The sequence below is a fragment of the Phaethon aethereus genome (assembly GCF_964289735.1).
Source record: "Phaethon aethereus genome assembly, chromosome: 9".
Lineage (NCBI taxonomy): Eukaryota > Metazoa > Chordata > Aves > Phaethontiformes > Phaethontidae > Phaethon > Phaethon aethereus.
Window position 1 is genome coordinate 14,659,751 of NC_138585.1, and position 19,388 is coordinate 14,679,138.

General features: G+C 54.6%; 1 protein-coding gene across 1 annotated transcript; it reads left to right on the forward strand.

Annotated features, from left to right (window-relative positions):
- Positions 1–14,084: 14,084 nt before the first annotated feature.
- On the forward strand, positions 14,085–18,193 carry APOD (apolipoprotein D; the record flags this gene model as incomplete). The annotated part of the gene is made up of 4 exons (XM_082003624.1): positions 14,085–14,207; positions 14,466–14,587; positions 16,387–16,475; positions 17,958–18,193. 4 exons carry the CDS (start codon positions 14,085–14,087, stop codon positions 18,191–18,193), a joined length of 570 nt encoding a protein of 189 aa, XP_081859750.1.
- Positions 18,194–19,388: the final 1,195 nt, after the last annotated feature.

The window sequence follows — 19,388 nt, forward strand, 5'->3', positions numbered from 1 at the left end:
TGCAGCCATGAATACTGTGATGCCTGAGGCGGAAAGCAGGCTTCCCTTGGAGGTTCTGTGGAGGTAGCTTATATTACAAGTAACAACTACTGGAAATGTTGGCTGTGCAGTTCTTTTCTTTTCCAGGTCATCAGCACATGGAGATTGCCTGGGATCCAGGACCCAGAACGGTCCTACTGAACTGCAACTTAAGCAGTGTTGTAATCACTTCTGCCCCCTGCACTGTGAAATGTGAGTAATGTTAAGTAGCGCTGATTTGCACAGAGAGAGAAATAAACTGTGAGATTTGTAAAGCCCGCCTGTGTCTCCAATGCTCATTTCTACATTGGTTTTCCCACCCCCTTTGAATCTGAGGTTGGGATTTAATTGGGCTCAGTCATTAAGGAGGTGGCAGTGGTTCAGCAGGTAGTGGAACCATGGAGGCTCAGTGAGAACTGCCTGGAGCAGAACGGGCAGCATGACCCAGTTCATCAGCAGAAGGCAGCTAAAGAGGCCTCTCTGCAAACACACAGACCATCAGTGTTTGTATTTTATGTGGTTTCCCTCAAATGATAGCTCAGAGAGTGGTGCTGCATATTATTTGTTGCCTCAGCACCCTGTGTGTAACTAATCCAAATGCTACAGCTGCCTGATAATAAGGATTAGCTCTTCTCACAGACAGAACAAGGGCTTGCAATCCAAGAAGTATCTGAGGCCACACAAGGACCTCGTGGCCAAGTCAGGGTTAGAATTTCACAGCACGTGAGCCCCAGTCCCTTCCTCTGCCTCCTGAGAAGTGCTCAGGGTGGATGTGTGGGGGTGAGAGGAGCAGAGTGCTGGTGTGGGAAGAGCAAGTGTCAGGTGTTTCTGTGCGGTGCAGATGATCATATGAACTCTGAGCCAGTAGAGAAAAGCCAAGATGGCTGAGCAGGTCCCCTTCCATCTTGAGCTTCCAGCAGTCGTTCAGTGTCCAGTGAAAACTTGGTTCTGAAATCCGTTCCCTGAGGCAGCCAGACCCTTGTTTCACATCATAGTATTGTATTAATGCAGGCGTTGAGGGCAGATCATTTTCTTGCTGGTGAGTAGCAGAGGGAATAAATCTCGATCTGGTCTGACAGTGACCTTCAATGCTGGAGGACGGAGGAGGAAGAAGGAAGTTCAGTGAAATTCCCTGGAAGTCCATGCTCTTTGCTGCTGCGTTATTCCATGAGGAATAGGTGCTGCTGAAGGTGCCTGTGGCTTTTTTTTTTTCCAAGGACTAGCTGCTGAGGCTGTGGCAGTGTCCTACCTTTTTCTGCATGTTTCTCATAATGCTTTGGACAACAGCAATGGTACAGCTTCTTGGTGCACCCTTTAGCCTTTGTAAAGTGTTTGATTTCCCTTTCAGATTAGCATGGCTCTCTGTGATGACACTGGGAACCAAGAGGTGGTCCTTTGCATGTCCTGTTTGCTCTGGTTCAGCTTAACACAGCAAGGGGCCTCTTGGGGTCTCCCAAGCAAGCACTGTGAGTCTGGATACTCCAGATCGCTTCAGGTTCTTTCTGTCTTGACCAAAAACCAAGTCCCAAACCAGTGGCAAGTTCCAGTGTGTGTCCCAGACATCATGGCACCTGTGGTTCCTGGTTTAGCCCCAACATGAAACCTCCATTAGCAGCAAAGGGAGGGGTTAGAAAACAAAAAATTTATTGCAGGTGGAGTGAATAAACATCATCTCTAAAAGCCAGGAGAAACCAGAAGTCTTTTCTGAGTGGCCAGAGCTGCAGAAGAAGTGGTTCAGGCTAAGGTGAGAAGCAGCAGGTTGCTATGGAGATCCCTCATTGATAGTACTCTGTGTTTATCTCTACAATGAGCTACAGAGGATGGGAATGTATGCTTCTTCCTCTGGTCTTCAAAAGTCTTCACCACTGTCACGAGTGGCTGACGTCCTAGGTTTGCTGTTCCGATGGGGCTGAAGATCTCAGTTGCAAGGCTGGCCAGGAGGTGTGCTGTGCCAAATGCGAGTGGCGTGGTGTTACTGGGAACTGCGCTCGACAGTCTGCTGGGCTGACGGGCAAAACCCAGTATACGGAGGGAAGTTTGTAGGCAGTAGGATGTGATTTCTCTTGGATAATGCTGACCATCAGGATATTTCGGTGTGCCACTTTCCTCCTAAGTAGTGGCCCTGAAGGTGCTGTCTGGTTACTGAGCACTGGCAAAAAATAGATGCAAGGAATGCCAGGGTGTTAGCAAAGCAGCTGCTCTCCTCTGCCTAGTGGGCCCAGCTAATGGAGATTCCTTTTTCTGGCCAGATGCTGCATGTGACTGACTCGTGCCATGTTGGCACTGTCTGCTATGAAACCTGTTGCTTTGACACCTGATAGGTGTTACGGGAAAGTTTAGGATTTGAGAAGCACTTCTTGCATGTCTGGCTTTGAACCTGCAGCTGAAGAACTGCCCGCTGCCAGAAATGTTACTGGGCAAAGGAGGCCCGTGATGGCAGTGCTTTCATACATGGCCCTGGCCCTGAAAACAGGAGGTTACCCAGGGCAGCTCTCCTCTGCACCAAGTCAGGGCATTATCTCTGCTTCCGTAGTGGTGCATTGCCTGCTCCCAAAGGTCTCCATGTGGGAACATGGTGCCTCTTGGGAGGGCTGCTTCCCCTGGGGCTCCTTGTCTTTCTTGAGGAAAAAAAAAAAATCAAAAACATCAGCACTATCAGTTGGAAAAAATTAAGTGTTAAACATGTCAAATGGAGATGAGGAAGCTGTGCTAAAGACCTCTACAACAGCCACAACGGGTCAGAACAGCTGCTGACGGGACTTCTGCTCATCTGCACCCAGCTCAGCAACAGTGCCACCCAGCGCACCCTGAAATAGGAGTCCTGCTTAGCATTTTAGAAACTTTAAGGGCTAGGGAACCCAGGATGGGTTTATCTTTCTAGCTTGGAGACACCCCTGAACGCGATGGTGCTGTGTAAATAGCAACGGCGGCACCCATCCTTCTTGTTGGGGTTTTGAAACATGAGTTTTCAGCTTGTTGTGCAGCCACAATGCTGAGAAATGTCTTAGAAACAAACCAAAACCAATACCAGCAGGTTTCTCAGCCAGCAGCCTGAGCCCTGGGGCTTGGAGAGATGCTACAAATAGCAGAGGCTTTGTGCGAGGGCCAGCGCCACCTCCAGGGCCTGGCCTGGTGCCAGGTACGGTTAAGTCATTCTCGGCAGCACTGGAAGGGTCACAAGGATGCTACGGGCACAGCCATACCATCCTCTCCCCTGGCACCCTTTGAGGAAGGGAGCAGACCTGTGTCTTCACCTCAGAACAGTGATGTGAAATAATACTTCTGCCCTGACCGAAGCTCCTCAGGAGGCACAAAGCGGCCGTGCATGCAAGTCTCCTGCAGCACACAGTGCCTTCTCTTGCAGTGGTTTGATAGAATCATAGCATCATTAAGGTTGGAAAGGACCTCTAAGATCATCAAGTCCAACCATTAACCCAACACCACCATGCTCACTAAACCATGTCTCAAGGTGCCATGTCTACACGTTTTTTGAACACCTCCAGTGATGGTGACTCTACCACCTCCCTGGGCAGCCTGTTCCAATGCTTGACCACTCTCTCCATAAACAAATTTTTCCTGATATCCAATTGCTCCCTTGGCGCAACTTGAGGCCATTTCCTCTCATCCTATCACTAGCTACTTGGGAGAAGGGACCTTTCAGGTAGTTGTAGAGAGCGATAAGTTCTCCCCTCAGCCTCCTCTTCTCCAGGCTAAACAACCCCAGTTCCCTCAGCCGCTCCTCATAAGACTTGTGCTCCAGACCCCTCACCAGCTTCGTTGCCCTTCTCTGGACATGCTCAAGCACCTCAATGTCCTTCTTGTAGTGAGGAGCCCAAAACAACGCAGTATTTGAGGTGCAGCCTCACCAGGGCCAAGTACACGGCCCTCAGCAAGGCGTAAGGAGAGGCGTGCACAGACCCGAGGAGCCGTGCTGTGGGCACATCTCCTGCCCCAGGCACGTGGGCAGCAGGGCTGGCTGACGGCATCGCCTCGCTTGGCTGAGCCAGTGTTCTGGTGCAGTTATCATGCGTGTGCTACCGTGAACATGCAGTAATTCACTTCTCTCAGGGTGGTTTAATTTGGTTCCCCGAGGGTGGTTTGCCTCACAGCGTGTTTTGCCACCTGAGCAGTAACAGAGTGGGTCTCTGCTCACCCCACGTCCTGTCCTTAGCAGAACAGCTGTTTGTGTTTTGGTCCCATAGGTATGGTCAGGGAGGCGTTTTTCTGGTCTCTTCTGATGAAGCACATCATTATCAGGTTATCCTTAATGAAGGAGCCCTTGCCACCAGCCCTAAGGAATCGACATGGAGAAAGGGTCTGAAGTTTTCTGGCTTTTTGGAAAAAAATCTGTACTTTTAAGAGTGAAGGTTTCTAATACTCAATGGTACTGCTATGCCATTGCCAGCTTTGCAGCTTCATAGCCCTTGCATCGTGAAATTGGCCCAAATACCATGAGTTTCATGGGTTTGCTTTGAAGAGCACATAGTAATAGTTGATTTGCCTACCCATTCCTCGCTCTTGCCTTCCCCTGTGCCTCCCTGTTCCTAGCCAGCATGGCACAAGGTTGTCCACCCTCCAAGCACGTCATATCAGGTGTTTGGGCCCCTTGCGTGAAAGCTCTTTCTCATGCAGGACCTGGCAGATGATGTTGTGAAGAGCAGTGAAGTTTCCCAGTCCTCACTAGCTCCAGCACTCAGCCGGAGCAGCTCTGGTCGCCTGAAAGTCTGGCAGATCTCCCTTTGCTGTGTTTGTAAAGGCATCAATAAAAGAACAACTAAAATGAAAGAAAGAATTTCTGCCTTGATTGTAGAGAGGGCATTCAGCGGAGTAACCGGGTATAACCATGTTTTAATGGTATAATGGAAAGACTTCTGCCTAGGACTAAGACCCAGCAGTCCTGGTCCTGGCCCTGCCACTGGCTCGCTAAGTGTCCTGAACAAACCACTCTGCCTGCACCAAGCTACTTACCACCCCAGCCATCTTTGCCACCACCCTGCCCATGCTGGAAAGCGGAAAACCAAAAAGTATACATTGCAATGCAATGCAGCGCTGTTTGACTCATCTGGTTGTTACAACTGATGCCGTCAGGTGTTATCCTGCTTTCCATAGGCTGAATTACTTTTTGTGGCAGAATAAAAAATGTGGCATCTCCAGTTTTCTGTGTGAAAGCTGCTACAAGTGGCTTAGAAAGTTCTCTGAATTTTTACAGCTTCAGGGAGGAAGGTGCCAGGGTTGAGGGCAGACATTAACACTGTTGTTCTGCTTTTAAAGGGACACCAAGGTTAACCATCACCCCACCGGCACCTTGCCCAGGGACCTTGAAGTGCAGCCTGGGGGAAAGCTCTGCGTTGACTTTCACTGTGTAACTGCAGGGCCTCCCTGCCAGAGTGAGCATGCTCCCAGGGGTGCTGGTGGTACCCGTCACCTTGTGGGGTCAAGCGCTGCAGGAGAAGTCGTTTTCCTGGTGGGACTTTAACCAGGGTTGCTATGACAATCAGTCAGCAGGCTGCCAGCACCGCGTGCCCTCGCGTCTCCTTCCCGGTTTCTGCCTGCGCAGGGGTGTTGAAGCATTCGGAGCACAGCAAAGCGCCTTCCCTTTCCAGCTCTAATGAGCACAACCCTTGCTCCGGGAAGCGTGACTAGCAAGGGAGCTGGCAGGAGAGGGAACGCACCCTGATAAAGCCCCACAGCTCCATCACCTACTGCAGGGAGGGACATGGCAGTCCCTGTGTCCCACCGGAGACAACCAGTGGGTGTCTGCAGCATGGCTGTATGGCTCCTCTTCCTATAGAAAGCAGTGCATGGGTGCTTGCGCAGGTACTTTCCCTGGCAGCCCTCCAGAAAAGAAGATGGGGATCAAGTGCTCCAAAACAGCCAAGGTGCACTTTGATAATGGGAAAGTGCCTGCAGAAGATCTGCCTGGAGACCTGGGAAAGGCTTCGGGGTGGAAATGGCCACCTTTGAAGAGGATGAGATAGTGGGGTGGCTGGGCTCGGTGGCACGGGGTGGCTCGGAGGAGGTGCAGGATGGAGTAATCTGGTGGGTGCAGTGGTCTGTCCATCCCAAAAAAGGACCTCAGCACGGAGTTTTCCCGGGGCCACTGGTGTGGGGATGGTGCCGGTGCTTTTACGGGGAGCTGCTGCCGCACCCCATGCACCCGCAGGAGGCACCTCTCCTCCCCGTCTTCCTCACATAGTCTCAGCCCCCACACTGAGTCCCAACCTCGTCCCCTCCCTGCACACGCTCTTGCTGCACACCTTTATCGACAGGAGTCCCTAAGATTCCATATGCCCAAGAGCACATCTGGATCTTCTTTTTGCACCACGGGCACTTTTCAACCCCTGAGCCACATGTGAGCTGCCTGGTTCCTCAAGCTTCAGGGACACCCGTACCAGGCGGCCGCTGCCCACCTGCAGCACTAGCAGGAGCAGGGATGGCACTTGGCAGAGCCGGGTCCGGCTCCTGGTTCAGGCAGCTCTCCCTGCCTGCAGGCACAGGCCAGGAGCAGGCTTCCAGCTCTGTCTGCGCACGGGACTGAAAATCAGTCCCAGGTTCATCCATGGCATCCCAAGGAAGTTCCTACACTCCTGGTGTGAGAAACTTTTGCTCTATTCCATGGTAACTACTATTTTGCAGGAATAATTATGTCTGGGAATGCAAGAAACAACATCTGTTGTCATAAAAATTCAAGGTAATTGGATAGCACATCGTTGTCTCACCCCAGGTCTCTGTACTCTGAACTACATGCCTGGCTAGTATCCCTGGGGTGCAGCACAGATAAAAGCATTTTTAACACTGTCTGAACTAATCATTCCTAAAATCTCCCGACTCGTTTGAATGAAACTCACTATGAATGGTATCTCTGTGCCGTTTCAGACTGTAACTGTGTATTGAATCAAAGTCAGAGCGTTGACCACTGAATTTACATTATTTATTTTCCATATCACTCCAGTCTAGCAAACACTTGGGCCTGTGTTTCAACACACGGCGTGTGTGCGCGGGCTCGGTGGCCTCAGTGCAGCTATTCACGGGCAAAGCCAAACACATATGCCAGTGTCTTTGCGTGCTGCAGCCTGTGTGGCAGGATGCGACTTGCTCTTTCAGAAAGTGGATTCTTAAAATTCTCCTCTGACCTGTGGTGTGAGATTGGGGGGCTCAGAGACGGGGGTTGGAAACACTGTGCTGGCCAGTGGAGAAGTCCGTCAGGGCCAAAGTGCAGCCCTCAGATCTTCCTGGTGCATATATAAAACATGCATAAAACAGCCTTGCGGCGTAGAAACGGGGGATATCAGAGAGTCTGAGGCCAGCCCCGAACTCCATGCATGATTCCTGTGCTCCTGGCAGCTGATGCAGGTCGCTGGCTTGCAGTCGGCTCTGAAGCGCTCCCGCAGCAGGAGAGCCCGTGGCCGCTGACGGGCTCTGTGCTCGGCTGGAGGACGGCGTAATCTGCCAGAGATTTCTTAATGCGACAGAAGCTGTTTTCTCCTTCCGTGAGCGGAGCTGAGGTTACCCACACATTATAAATCTATGTCGCGAGGAAGAGGCAGGCTGTATATAGGTCATAGAAAATATAATTGTGTAACTGCGTTAACGCATTCCTGAGCTAAGGTGCTGAAACATGGTTTAGCTGCAGAAAACAGGGCTGTGGGCTTTAAACAGCCTTGCCTGGGCATCTCTTGCACAGAGCTGGTGATGCTGTGAAGAGACCACTGTGCCTCCTCCGGGAGAACAGAGAGCCCTTTTCCAGAAGGCGCTTTCTAAGTATGTTTAATGACATTTTTAAAGGCATTTAAAAAATGTTTCACTATGCTGGGGGCCACTTAAGGAGTCCAGAAAAAAGCATCAGGAATGCATGGGGGAATGTGGGAGCTGTCCTCCGAGAAGTGGGATGCAGAGCACGGCAGCAAGCACCGGGGTGCCTGCTGGGGCTCGGCTCGGCGGGGTGCAGGCGCACCCGTGCGAGGGGGGAGCAGCACCCTGAGGCGAGCTGCGGCAGCCAGCGGCACTTAAATCGGAGCAGGCGTTCACAGCCAGGGGCCGACAGGAGTCGGGTATCAGAGCGTGGGATCGGCTCCCGCACCCGCTGGAGAAGTCCTACTCTGCCCTCTTCTGCCGCACGCTGCCGCGCTCCGCTCGGGGAGAACGAAACCCGGCCGGACGCCGTCCCTGCCCCGTCCCAGCGCGTGCTGTGATGGCCCGGCAGGAAAATAAAAAAAAAAAACCCCACAAAATTGCCTCCTGTAGCAGTGGAAGGCTGACCCTGGTGCGTGGCCCTTTTGGGACACACTGAAAAGCCAGGACAACGTGCACTGCTTGAGCTCTGGTTGTTATGGTGAGCACATCCACAGGGGTGAGATGCCTCCGAAGCTTTATCACTGGTCCAGCTCTGGCTCTGCAATGTAGTTCTGTCTGCAGAGACTTGCCTGCTGTCTCTTTTGTACCTCTTTGGCCTTGTTTTTCTTTACTCTGTTTTATGGATTTTTTTTACTTTCAGAAATATAGGGATCCCTCTGACTCTGCTCTCCAGGGTCTTGGACCTTGTCAGCAGTGCCAAGCAGGTCGGACCCGGAGTCTTCCTCGGAGCCCAGTCAGAACCACTGCTGGTCCTGCACTACAGGGTTTGTCCCTTAAATAATAACACATTTTTTATTTTTCCAACTTCTTAAGTCTCTCTCTTTGGTTTCTTGTGTTTTGAATATATAATTGCTTAATATCCGGGGTGGAGAGCTACTCACTAATTGTCTATACATGGATCATAACATCTTTTGTGCACTTGCCTTGGACCAAGTCCCCATATCCCAGAGACCAGTTCACACTTCCAGAGTATGTTTACTTCCTTTGGTGTCATAACTGTAATTTGAAATTTTACACCTTTTGGCATGAACAGATTTCAAAGCACTTTCTGCCACTCCTAGAAACAGAGAAAAATTCCCACCTGCCTTCCCTTTCTCTGTCTTGTCTCCTGCAAGTTCATTTTTGTTTCTATATACGTGTGGCAACTTGTCTGGCCAACCCAAAGCCCCATTTACTTTAGAGGAGGGAGAAAAATGGCAAAAATGCACTTGCAGAAGAAAAGACAGAGAAAGGAGGGAAGGCACCTCCTGAGGCAGGAAGAGCTGTCCGTGCAAACAATGGCATCTCTGTGGTGGGAGTCCCAGGACTCCCAGGGTATCCTGGGTCCCAGGATATGATGCCTCGACACTGCGGGTCCTGCAGAGAGGCTCCAGCACCAGGGCTTCAAAGCCAGCAGACCTGAAAGCAGGATCTGTTCATGCGAAACGGTACAAAATGGCCAAGACCATGGCAGCTCTCCGGCCCCTGTGCATTTGGGTTGCTCAGACACCATCTAGAGAGGAAAGCTTCCTCACGGGGACAGGCAGGGAGCCCTGGGCTAGTGGCTCCCAGGGCTGGAGCTGGTAGTGTCCAACAAGCAAAGGGTGTGCCCGGAGCTCCTGGTCCCTGTAGGGCCTCCACCAGAGGATCTTCCCACGGGTGAGAGCTTGGGCAGTTTCTAGGCTGTCCTAAGTAACGTCAAAACCTGCACCGGGTCTCATCACAGGGTTGAGATGATGATGTCACTCCGGCTGCTCTCCCATCCCACGGCAGGTACAGAGCTGCTGGGGGCTTCTCTGCAGCTGCTGAAATCCCAGCTGGGGGACACAGCATGACAAGACACCCTTTCCCTGGGGTGCCAGGAGCTGATTTCAGGGTGGCCTGGCGTGCGCGATGGGGCAATCTCACTTCTGCGCTAAGCCAGGTTACCTGCAGGTAGAGCTTCAGGGGTGGTGTGGCACTGCGCTGCTCCAGCCCTCAGCTGGCTGCATTTTATCTGCAGCTCCGGCTTATTCTCACACGGGAGGTTTCTTTCTAGATCCAGCCGAGCCTTGTCTCTGAAACGGACAGCTGGGTAGCACGAGAAACTCCTGGCCGATGCAGCCCACCCATGGGTGCCCTGAGTGCAGCGCTGCCTTGCACCGCGCACAGCACGCACCCGGCGCTGCCTCGCCCCAGGCACGCCCCGCGTGTGCCCCGCGCGCAGGGCTGCCTCGCCTGCCCACCCCGGGATGCGCCGTGCAGCTGCTGCCACCTCCCCCCGTGTGCGCTTCGCACCCGCTTCTGCCTCCCCGTGCGCGCACGTGCCCGAACGCCCCGTCCGCACCCGCAGCCGCCTTGCGGGCAGCGCTGCCTTGCCCTCCAGCCCCGCAGCACTTCACCCTCCGCGTGCCGTGTACGCACCCCGTGCGCCTGCCTTGCAGCTGCCTCATCACCCAGAAATGTGGGGGAGGCTTCATTCTTGCATGAAGCGTTCAGAGCGTGTCTGGTGCCCCCTCCTTTGGCCTGGTTTCCCTCCCAGCTCTCCTCCTTCCTGTCCTCCCAGCCCTGCTCCAGCTTCCTGTCCTTTGATCTGCCTCCCCTCCTCTGCCTCAGGGTACAAACTGCTTACCAGGTGGAGGTGACTTCTCCCCACCCCACAATTAGGTGCAATTAAAAGGTTATGCTTTTCCCCGAACCCTTGCTCTGGTGTGCACAGGCTCGCAAGCAGAGTCCTGCTCCGGGCTAATGACAGGCAGGACACGGAGCAGGGCCCTGCTCTGTGCGGGCAAGCGGTGCCGGTGGGTGCTGGCGGGGGGATGACAGGAGGGTCCTGGTGGAGCTGGGCCTGGGGTGGCTGCTGAACGTGTCCTGGCCTGGTGCCCTGAGAAGGGACTCAGCTGCGGGAGCCGGAGCCTGCTGTGTTCCAACACAGGAGCAGCAGATACCTGGGTGCCTCCTGCCGCGGTCAGGCAGAGCCCAGAAATGTGCCCCTGGGGAAGGCGCAGCCAGCACTTACGTGGAGACAGGTCCCAGCAGCCAGCAGCGAGCTCAGCTGTCAGCTCTCGTCATCTGCGCTTTGAGGCGTGCGGTGCCTTGGCTCCCACGGCATGCCTCTTGGCTGGTAGGGCTTCTGAAGGTGCTGCCTTTGGCTGCAGGTGAGACCCCCATGTCTCCTACCGAGTCGTAGGTTTGCTTCCACTGCTCTTGGTGCTGGCTGCGAGAGAGCTGATGGCTTCAGGAAAGCCCCCCAGGCATGCCATCCCCACTCCTCATCGCTTCCTGGCCGCATCCCAGGGGAATGCATATTCCTGCAGCAGGTTTTGTGGAGCATGGCTGGGCGAACACCTCACTGCTCTGGTGTGACCTTGACCGCAGGCTGCTGGGAGCCAAAACTGCAGCGCCCAGCCACCTGGGCACAGCACCGGCAGGGCCAGCACTGCTGGGCAGCCCTTGGGTGCTGGGCAGTGCCTGGAAGTCAGAGCGAGCACGAGCCCCTCTGCCGCAGCAGGACAAAAGGCTTCATCAGAACCACTCCATCCAAGGGCAAAACGCTGCCACCACAGCCAGGGAGCCCTCGCTCCATCCCGCAGGAGAGTGCTCCACGTGCAGGTTTGGACGCGCACAGCGACGCACCTCCACAGGCTTGTCCTCAGGCACGCCGCTCGAGTGCTCTGCTGTGGCCAAGGCTGGATGTCCTGCAGTGCTTTTCTCCCTGGTTGCTCTGCAGGTTGCAGGCAGTCAAGTTCAGGAGAAAAACAGAGCTCGCCGGTCTGCCGTGTGTGGGGAATCCCACCTCCGCAGTGCACTACAGCATGGCAGCGCTCGTACCGTTCCGGTCATGGCGTCTGTCCAGGGATTTTTCTGATTTCTAACCTGTTTGTATCACAGGAGGTGCAGATGAACGTAGGGCTTGCAGAGGGTCTACAGGACACCTCTGACTTTGATATGGGCAGCCAGAGCAACCCCCTCAAGGACACACACAGGGTGGCTGCCAAACTGCTGCGGGGGCTGTGTGCAGGCGGGGAGAGCCCCTGCATGCTCCCCTGCCCCATGCCAAGCACTGCCGGCAGGGCCGTGGAGCGGGTGCTCGCCTCGAGCTCTTCCTCCCCGGCCGGCGCTGCAGGGCCTGCGTTGGACGAGCCGTGCTCAGCTGCAATGGCCGTGGAGGTCCGGGGAGCACCTCGGCTGTGGCTGTGTTTCAGGGCACACCTTGGCAGCACAGCCCCGGTAAGGGACAGGACGGAGCTATCTGTGGCTCTTGGGGTGGCCCTTGGGCTGCCAGGGGCTCTAGAGTGTGTGTGCGCGTGTGTGAGTAAGGCACGCGGTGCAGCGCGTAAAAGCACACCTAGGGAGAAAGTCTCAACAGAGATTAGATTAAAAGAAGATGTCGTTAAACACAGAGGGCATCCTGCCTGTTACTCAACTCTCCTTGCATAACTCTTGGGACTGGCTGCCTTCACAGATGGCTGCTCTACTGTCAAAGTCATTTGCTGGGCACCTGTTGGAAAAACTGCCAGGTCAGCGCAGAACTAATTGCATGGGCATCTTTCCTTGTAGTGAGATCTGAAAGTCTAGAGGAAAAATTGCTGAGAGGTCTTGCAGCTCCCCGGCGAGCCTGCGATGCCTGCCGCTGCTTAACCCTCCCCATGTACTCCTGCGAGTGCCTGCAATGGGGATGAGGACGCTGCAGTGGCCTGGGGGGTCTCCAGGGCTCGAGTGGCCCCTGGCAGAGGAGATCGTACGTCCCTCCGGGAGCATGGTGATGGCTGCTGGGCCAGCGGGAGCAGGATGGCAGCTGCTGCTGTCCCCGGCCCCTCTCAAAGGCCGTGGCACTTCTCCCCTTTCCCTGCCGTTCGCACCCAGGTCCCGAGGCTCTCGTGGGCGGCTGGACCGCAGAGAGCTCTGCAGCTGTGGAGCGATACCCAGACACGTGGGTGCCTTTGTTTGCCTGGGTGAGCAGCCAAGTTGCAGCCCATCTCCAGCTTCGTACCAGCTGCAGATCTAAGGCAGCTGACCGGCCTGCCAAAAAAACAAAACACGTCGAGGACCAGGGAGTGGCTTGTGCTAGTGCTGAATAATGATGATCCCAGCACGCTTATAAAGCGACGAGGAGCAGAGCTCACCACAAAGCTGTTCCTTGCAGCCCTGGTCCTCCACAGAGCATCTCTCCACCTCGTCAGCCAAGGTACGTTTCAGAATTAAGAGATTCAAAATGGGAGCTGTGTTTGTGTCCACAGAGGGGCTCTTGCCCCGTGGCTGGAGACAGGCTGGGTTTTTCTTTTAAACTTGGGGAAGACGCTACCGCTGCTCCTGCGGAGAGGTTTCTGACCGAGGACCCAGAGCAGCCCCACGCTGCGGGGTCTGTAGGTGCCAACCCGCCCCAAGCGGAGCCCAAAGCAGCATCCTGGCCCCCGGGGCGGCTCGGGGGTAAGCAGCACAGCTCCCGCCTCTGCTCTGCCGCCAGCGAGCGTGTAGCGGAGGGGATGCCGCATCGTGCCTGTGGGGCGCAGGGCTGTAAGGACCCGCTGCAGGAAAATATTCTCTCTCCCTCCTCGCAGGACACCTTTGGGGGGTCAATTCAGGTTTTATTTGGTGCTGATGTGAGTCTCGACCAACTTCCCACTCTGCAGCGCTGCGCACATCCCGGCACATGGAGGCAGACGCTGCCTCCTCGCCAAAGGCAGCTGCGCCGTCCCTCCCGCCGCCTCGCAGGGCCAGGCAGCCCAGGCGCACGCGGGAAAGTCCCACTCACCGTGCAGGCCCCCGCTGTGGTGTACACGCTCGCTTCCATGTCCCAGGGCCCCGGCTCTGCCCCGGCTCTGGAGCATGTTCCTTCTGCTCCAGCATTTTACAGCAAACACCTCTGCATTTCCCCTTGCCTCAGCTTTGCACAAATGACGCTGCCGAGCGTCCTCGGGCGTTTGTCACCCCTGCATCCTGCTGGGTGTCAGGCACGGGTGACGGGTACAAGTGCTCTCACCGGGCACTGCCGTGCTTCCCGCATCACTGCTGGGCACAGCCTGAGCACAGGCAGGGCTTGAGGCCGTTCTGGGCTGGGGACTTATCTGGCACAGTGCCTTTGTGCTCTTCTCATGATCCTTTTCTCCTCCCTGCGCCCCAGAGGTGCCCTGCTGCAGACGTCGTCGTGTCTTTCTTGCTGTATTTCACACAAATTTGTGCTCCAGGGAGGCCCCAGCTCAGCTGTTTTCCTCCTCCCCAGGTCCATTCCCTGCCTGCATCCCGGCGCAGCCATGCTGAGCACGGCAGTGCGGCTCTCAGTCCTGCTCAGCCTCCTCAGCTTTGGGAAAGGCCAGATGTTTCACATGGGACCATGCCCAGATCCACCAGTCCAGGAAGACTTTGATATCAACAAGGTATGAACAGCTTTCTAAAAATCTCACGGCAGATAGCGAACTAGGCTAAGGGGGCATGGGAGCAACGGCAAACTGCCTGGGTTGTGCCAGAGCTGCCAGCCTGGGTCTGCAGCCCCGCGCACCCCCCGCAGCCTCCTGCGCCATGGAGGTGGATGCTCGAACGCACCGAGCTGGCAAAACCATGCCAGCGAACGAGCCTGGCTGCTCTGCCTCAGCCCTCCTGTGCTAAAAGCTTCTATCTGGACTTTCTTTTATCAGTATCTGGGAAAATGGTACGAGATAGAGAAGCTGCCTTCAAGTTTCGAGAAAGGGAGCTGCATCCAGGCAAATTACTCGCTGAAGGAGAACGGAAAGTTCAAGGTGATCAACAAGGAGCTGCTGTAAGTGTTTGCGTCCTCACAGCAGCCATGGCACTCGTTACCTCTCCTGCTGTTCTCGGTGATCATTTTTCTCCAAATTGATTGTTCCTGGGTCTGGGGGTGCTGGGGGAGGCACCTCGTGGCTGCAGTAGCTCTGCGGGGATAACGGGCTTTGCTGCAGTTACAGCAGAGATGTGGGTCTCCGGTTTCTGCCGGTGCTTCCCTAGGGCTCACCAGGTCTCTCTCCTGTTGTCCAAGGTGAATAGTGAGAAAAGGCGTCAAATACACATGGTGGCTCCAGCGTGAAACAGTCTGTGTGTCCCCCCCACCCTGGTTTGTGATCCCCAGTGATGGCTGAGAAGCCAGATGCCCCAGGTCCTGTCCTGGGGGGGGGGGTTATGGGACCGCAGCCACCTCCTTGTGCCCCAGCATGCTGAGAGGTGCCTGTGCCCTGTGCTCCTCTCTGCTCCAGAGTAGAGGGACACAATGAAAAGGGGTAGGGAAGGTGCAGCACACAGGACATTTTTACTAAGCAAACATTTGTCACACTTTTTCTGGAGCATTTACCTTGCACTGGTAGTAACTGCGGTGTAATGGGCTCAGCAGTCATTGCCAGTGTAAATCAGCGAGCAAAGTGAACGCACTGGTTGTGTCCTTTATCACACTTGATACTCTGCAATTATCCCGAGCCCTCCTGGCTTTTTGCAAGGATGGACACAGATATTAATTCATCTGTTGCCATCACCAGCCCCGGCTGTCGCGGGGGGTGAGCGGCTGAATGAATGAGAGGGAGCGAGCGGCGAACGCAGCGCTGTCCCCTGCGCTCACTGGCATGGCATGGGGACTTTGTCCTGGCTCACAATAACAACAACGCAGCAACACATCCCTTCTGTCTGGCAGAGAGCAGCATCCATGCTGCTCACTGACCGTGCAGCATTGTCCCTGCAGCCCCACCGCTATGGCAGCGCCTGGCAAACAGCTGGCTATTTATTTGCGCCTGCATTAATCTGCGGGAGATTAATCTGACCGTTGGTGTCACCACTGCAGCAGCTCAGGACCCTGAAAGGTCAGGAATATTTTGGGTCAAGTGTGCACTGTGCATGGGTCCAGCATCAGCCCCTCGACCCCTGCTGCGGGCAGCGTTAGCTTCTGCCTCCTGGGGTGTTCCTGTTCCCCATGGAAGCGTGAAACTTTCCTGCCCCACAGGCAGCGTCCAGGTCTTGAGGCATCTGGGGAAAAATGCAATTATAAGACAGGCAGCTGGAGTCGTAGGGCTTGCTGCCAGCAGGGCAGTGCTCCGAGCCAGCAGCGAAACAAACCCTGGCTCACCAAGCAGGGACAGGTAATTTGTGTGCGGAGGAATGTGCCATGACCTGGAAAAAATGCAGGTGATTAAACAGACGTGAACATATGCCTTCCACAACTAGCAGGAGTTGAGCTGCTCCCTGGCACATCCAAGATCAGTGCTGGGATCATCCCGTCCTGCGTGGAGGGGTCTTCCTCTCTCCCTTTGTCACCGTCCCCACGGCACTGAAGCGCACCCCTCTGGCAGGGGCACTTGCAGAGGCACCCTGGGGTGCTTCAACCCAGGACAGCATTTGCCCCCGCTGTGCCTGGCCCAGGACCTGGTGTGCCCTGAGCGCTGCTGAAACCATCGCCAGGGCCGAGCTGACCCTCTGGGGATGCTGTGGTTAGCTGGTAGGTGCTTCAGCCACCTCTCGGCAGGTGGATGCTTCATGAGGAAGCAAAAAAAAAAAAAAAAAAAAAAGTTATTTCAAACTCACCTGATTGTATTTCTCGCCTTGTCATTCTCCCCTTAGTTCCAATGGCAAAGTCAATGAAGTCGAAGGAGAAGTCATGCACATGGATGTGAAGGAGCCAGCCAAGCTGGGTGTCCGCTTTAACTGGTGTAAGTGTGTAGCGGGGAGGCTCACAGCCTCTGCCGGCTCCCCGGTGCCCACCGGCCTCGGCAGCACCATGGTGCAGGCATCGCGGGTGGGCAGCGCCTGCACGAAGCAGGCACCGCTGCCATATCAACAGGGGCGCAGGATCAGCAAAGCAAGGGGCAAAGCCCCTCTGGTGACTTCAGCGCAGCACGACAGGGCAACGGCAAAGAGTTAGGACAGATGTGACCAGCAGGCGATAAATATCACGTTTGGTGATATTTATACATCATTTACAGCAACAGGCCCTGCAGTGGTGGAACACTCTTCACCAGCTGATCTCAAAGCAAGACCGATCACCAGCATTACCATCCCTCCAGGTTGCTTCATAGATGGAGACAGGGAGGGTGGGAGGTAGCCCCACAGCCTCCGTAAGGGCCAGGAATAGGCTTGTTTTTCTGAACACAGTGGTATAGTTACTAGCCCATCCTGCCTCTGCTTACAAGCGCTTTTAATAACATGTTTCTGTTTGCTTTTTCTTCCCTTGTCGATGTAACACACAACAGGGGCCTGCCAAGGTGCAGTGCATTTTCTTCACATAGTGCAGCTCTTTCTTCTGCCCACAGCAACACTTTGGAAAGTTGGCAGAAGTCTCCCCTTGGCTCCCTTATTATTCTACTCCCTCACACCTTTTTCTTTGCTGTTTCACAGCACTCACACAGATGGGTTATTTGGAGAAACAGGTGGAGCAGGGAGTACTTACAAAGGAGATAGATACAATTATTGTTCATGAGCACAACCTGACTTAATTATGAGCCGCTAAGGCATCACCTGCAGCCATTTCAGCCACAGCGTGCACAGCCCCAACCATCCCACCGGATGCCAGCCCCAGCGAACAGCGCCTGGCACTCCCAAGTGGATCAGAAATAACTCCTGGGGCGCTTACACCTGCCTGATGGTTTGAAGCTGGTAGTGGCTGTCTCTCGGAGCAGATGCTTTGGGTGTAGTAGCCGAATGGAGAACATAATTTGGCCCAGGTGGCTGGTGCTGGTGGGATGGGCTGAGCCATACTGATTCCCACCGCCTGGGCTCCAGCTGGCTCCATAGGGCAGGGCGCCCAGGGCAGTGGGTAGAGTGTGGTTCGCGCTCCTCAAATCACCAGTGTCAGCTCCCAGCCCTACAGCTCCTTCCTGACAGCAAGCACCCTCACCTGGGTATGAGCTGGGCTGGACTGCCTTTCAGTGGCCTGGCCGAGCTGTTCAGGCCATAGTGTTAACTTTCCAGCAAGTTCTTCCCAGTCAGGGCTTTGTGGCTTTCTTTAGTACCTCTGGGCAGAACAAGGAGTCCTGTATATAGGCTTCTATAAATTATAACTCCTTGTACTGACCAGAGTTATGCAGCTCAGGAGCAGCAGAACTGGGAACAGCACCAGGAGCCGCAGCTCTAGAGCTGCAGAGCTGTCCAGAGTTGGTTACCCATGGGGTTCACAGTGCCCTTCTTTCTCCTAGTCATGCCTTCTGCCCCTTACTGGGTCATCTCCACCGACTATGAAAACTATTCACTGGTTTACTCCTGCACCAACATCCTCTGGCTCTTCCACATTGACTACGCCTGGATTATGTCAAGAGCTCCCGAGATGCACCCAGAAACCGTGGAGCACCTGAAGAGCGTTCTCCAGTCCTACAAGATTGACACCGAGAAAATGATGCCCACAGATCAACTTAACTGCCCTCCTGAGATGTAACTCCCAGCACGCAGTGACACAGTGCCAGACCAGCGATGGACTTTGTTGCTTTCTTTATTATCCATTAGAATTTCTCTACATAACAGAGAAATGTAATAATCCTTTTGCTAATGGTAGTTTGCCAGCCCTGAGTTACTCCTTGCTGTCGTTCCCTCTATTGCTCTCCCTGCTTTTTCATCTTGCTCTGACTTTTGCAGAGTAACTGACTGATTCAAAGCTAATGGGTGAAGAAAAGAAACCCTGAAGTGCAGACGTGAAGCTCTGCTGTTGCTGTGAGTCCTCCAGCATGTGGATGGGAAAGGGTATGAGATGTGATGTGCAAGTATTAGTCCCAGGGAAAAAACTTCTTGTCACATGCCCCCAGGTTTGTTTCCCATTTTTGTCTGGATGCTTCTGGACCAGGCTACGGTGTCTGAGCTACGTCGCAGGCACCGCTTTCCCAGTGGCAACACCCAGACACAGCGGGTCGGTCCTACAGCCTGGGAACTGAGACTGGGAGTCTTTCATGTTTTCTGGTGCAGGCCTGTAGGTGTATGTTACTGCCAGGTCAGCAGACCTCCTCGTTAAAAATCAGCATTGCTCCATCCCCAGTGTCTGTATGTGACTTGCCTCAAGTGAGGCTGGTCCTGCACTCCCAAGGGGTCAGCTCTGAGAGTACCCTAAGCAGACAGAGATGGGTCTGCTCCCTTGTCCTCTCCTCCCAAGGCTTTTCCCGAATGCCAGGAGATGCCAGGCTCTGCCTGACACCGTGCTCACCGCTTTTGTACATGCTGGGTGCCTGCTGGCACTGCCTCTGCCCTGGCAGGTGTTCACCAGGCACCGTAACAGCTCTGCTTCAATAGCATTGATGCAACTCATTAAAAATTAAATAAAAATATCCGCTTTGGGGCTTTTGTACCTTCCCAGTTCCATGACCCTTCTGAGCAGGCTGGGTGGGGGGCACTCGGCGTGCAGGGTCTGCCCCTCCTCTGAAGCCACAGCACTGCAAGAGCGGGAATGCCATGCAACGAGCAACCATGTCTGAAGTTAGGTAGTTTGCTCCAGGGGTCTTTCAGCTCTCTGGGATCGATGTGCGGGCTTCCCCCGTTGCCTGAGCCATGCCGGCAAACCCTTGTCGTGGCTTTGGCTGGCGGTGCCCCCGCCTCCTGCTGCTTTCATTGACGTGAAGGAACAAGGATGCGCGCACAAAAGAGTG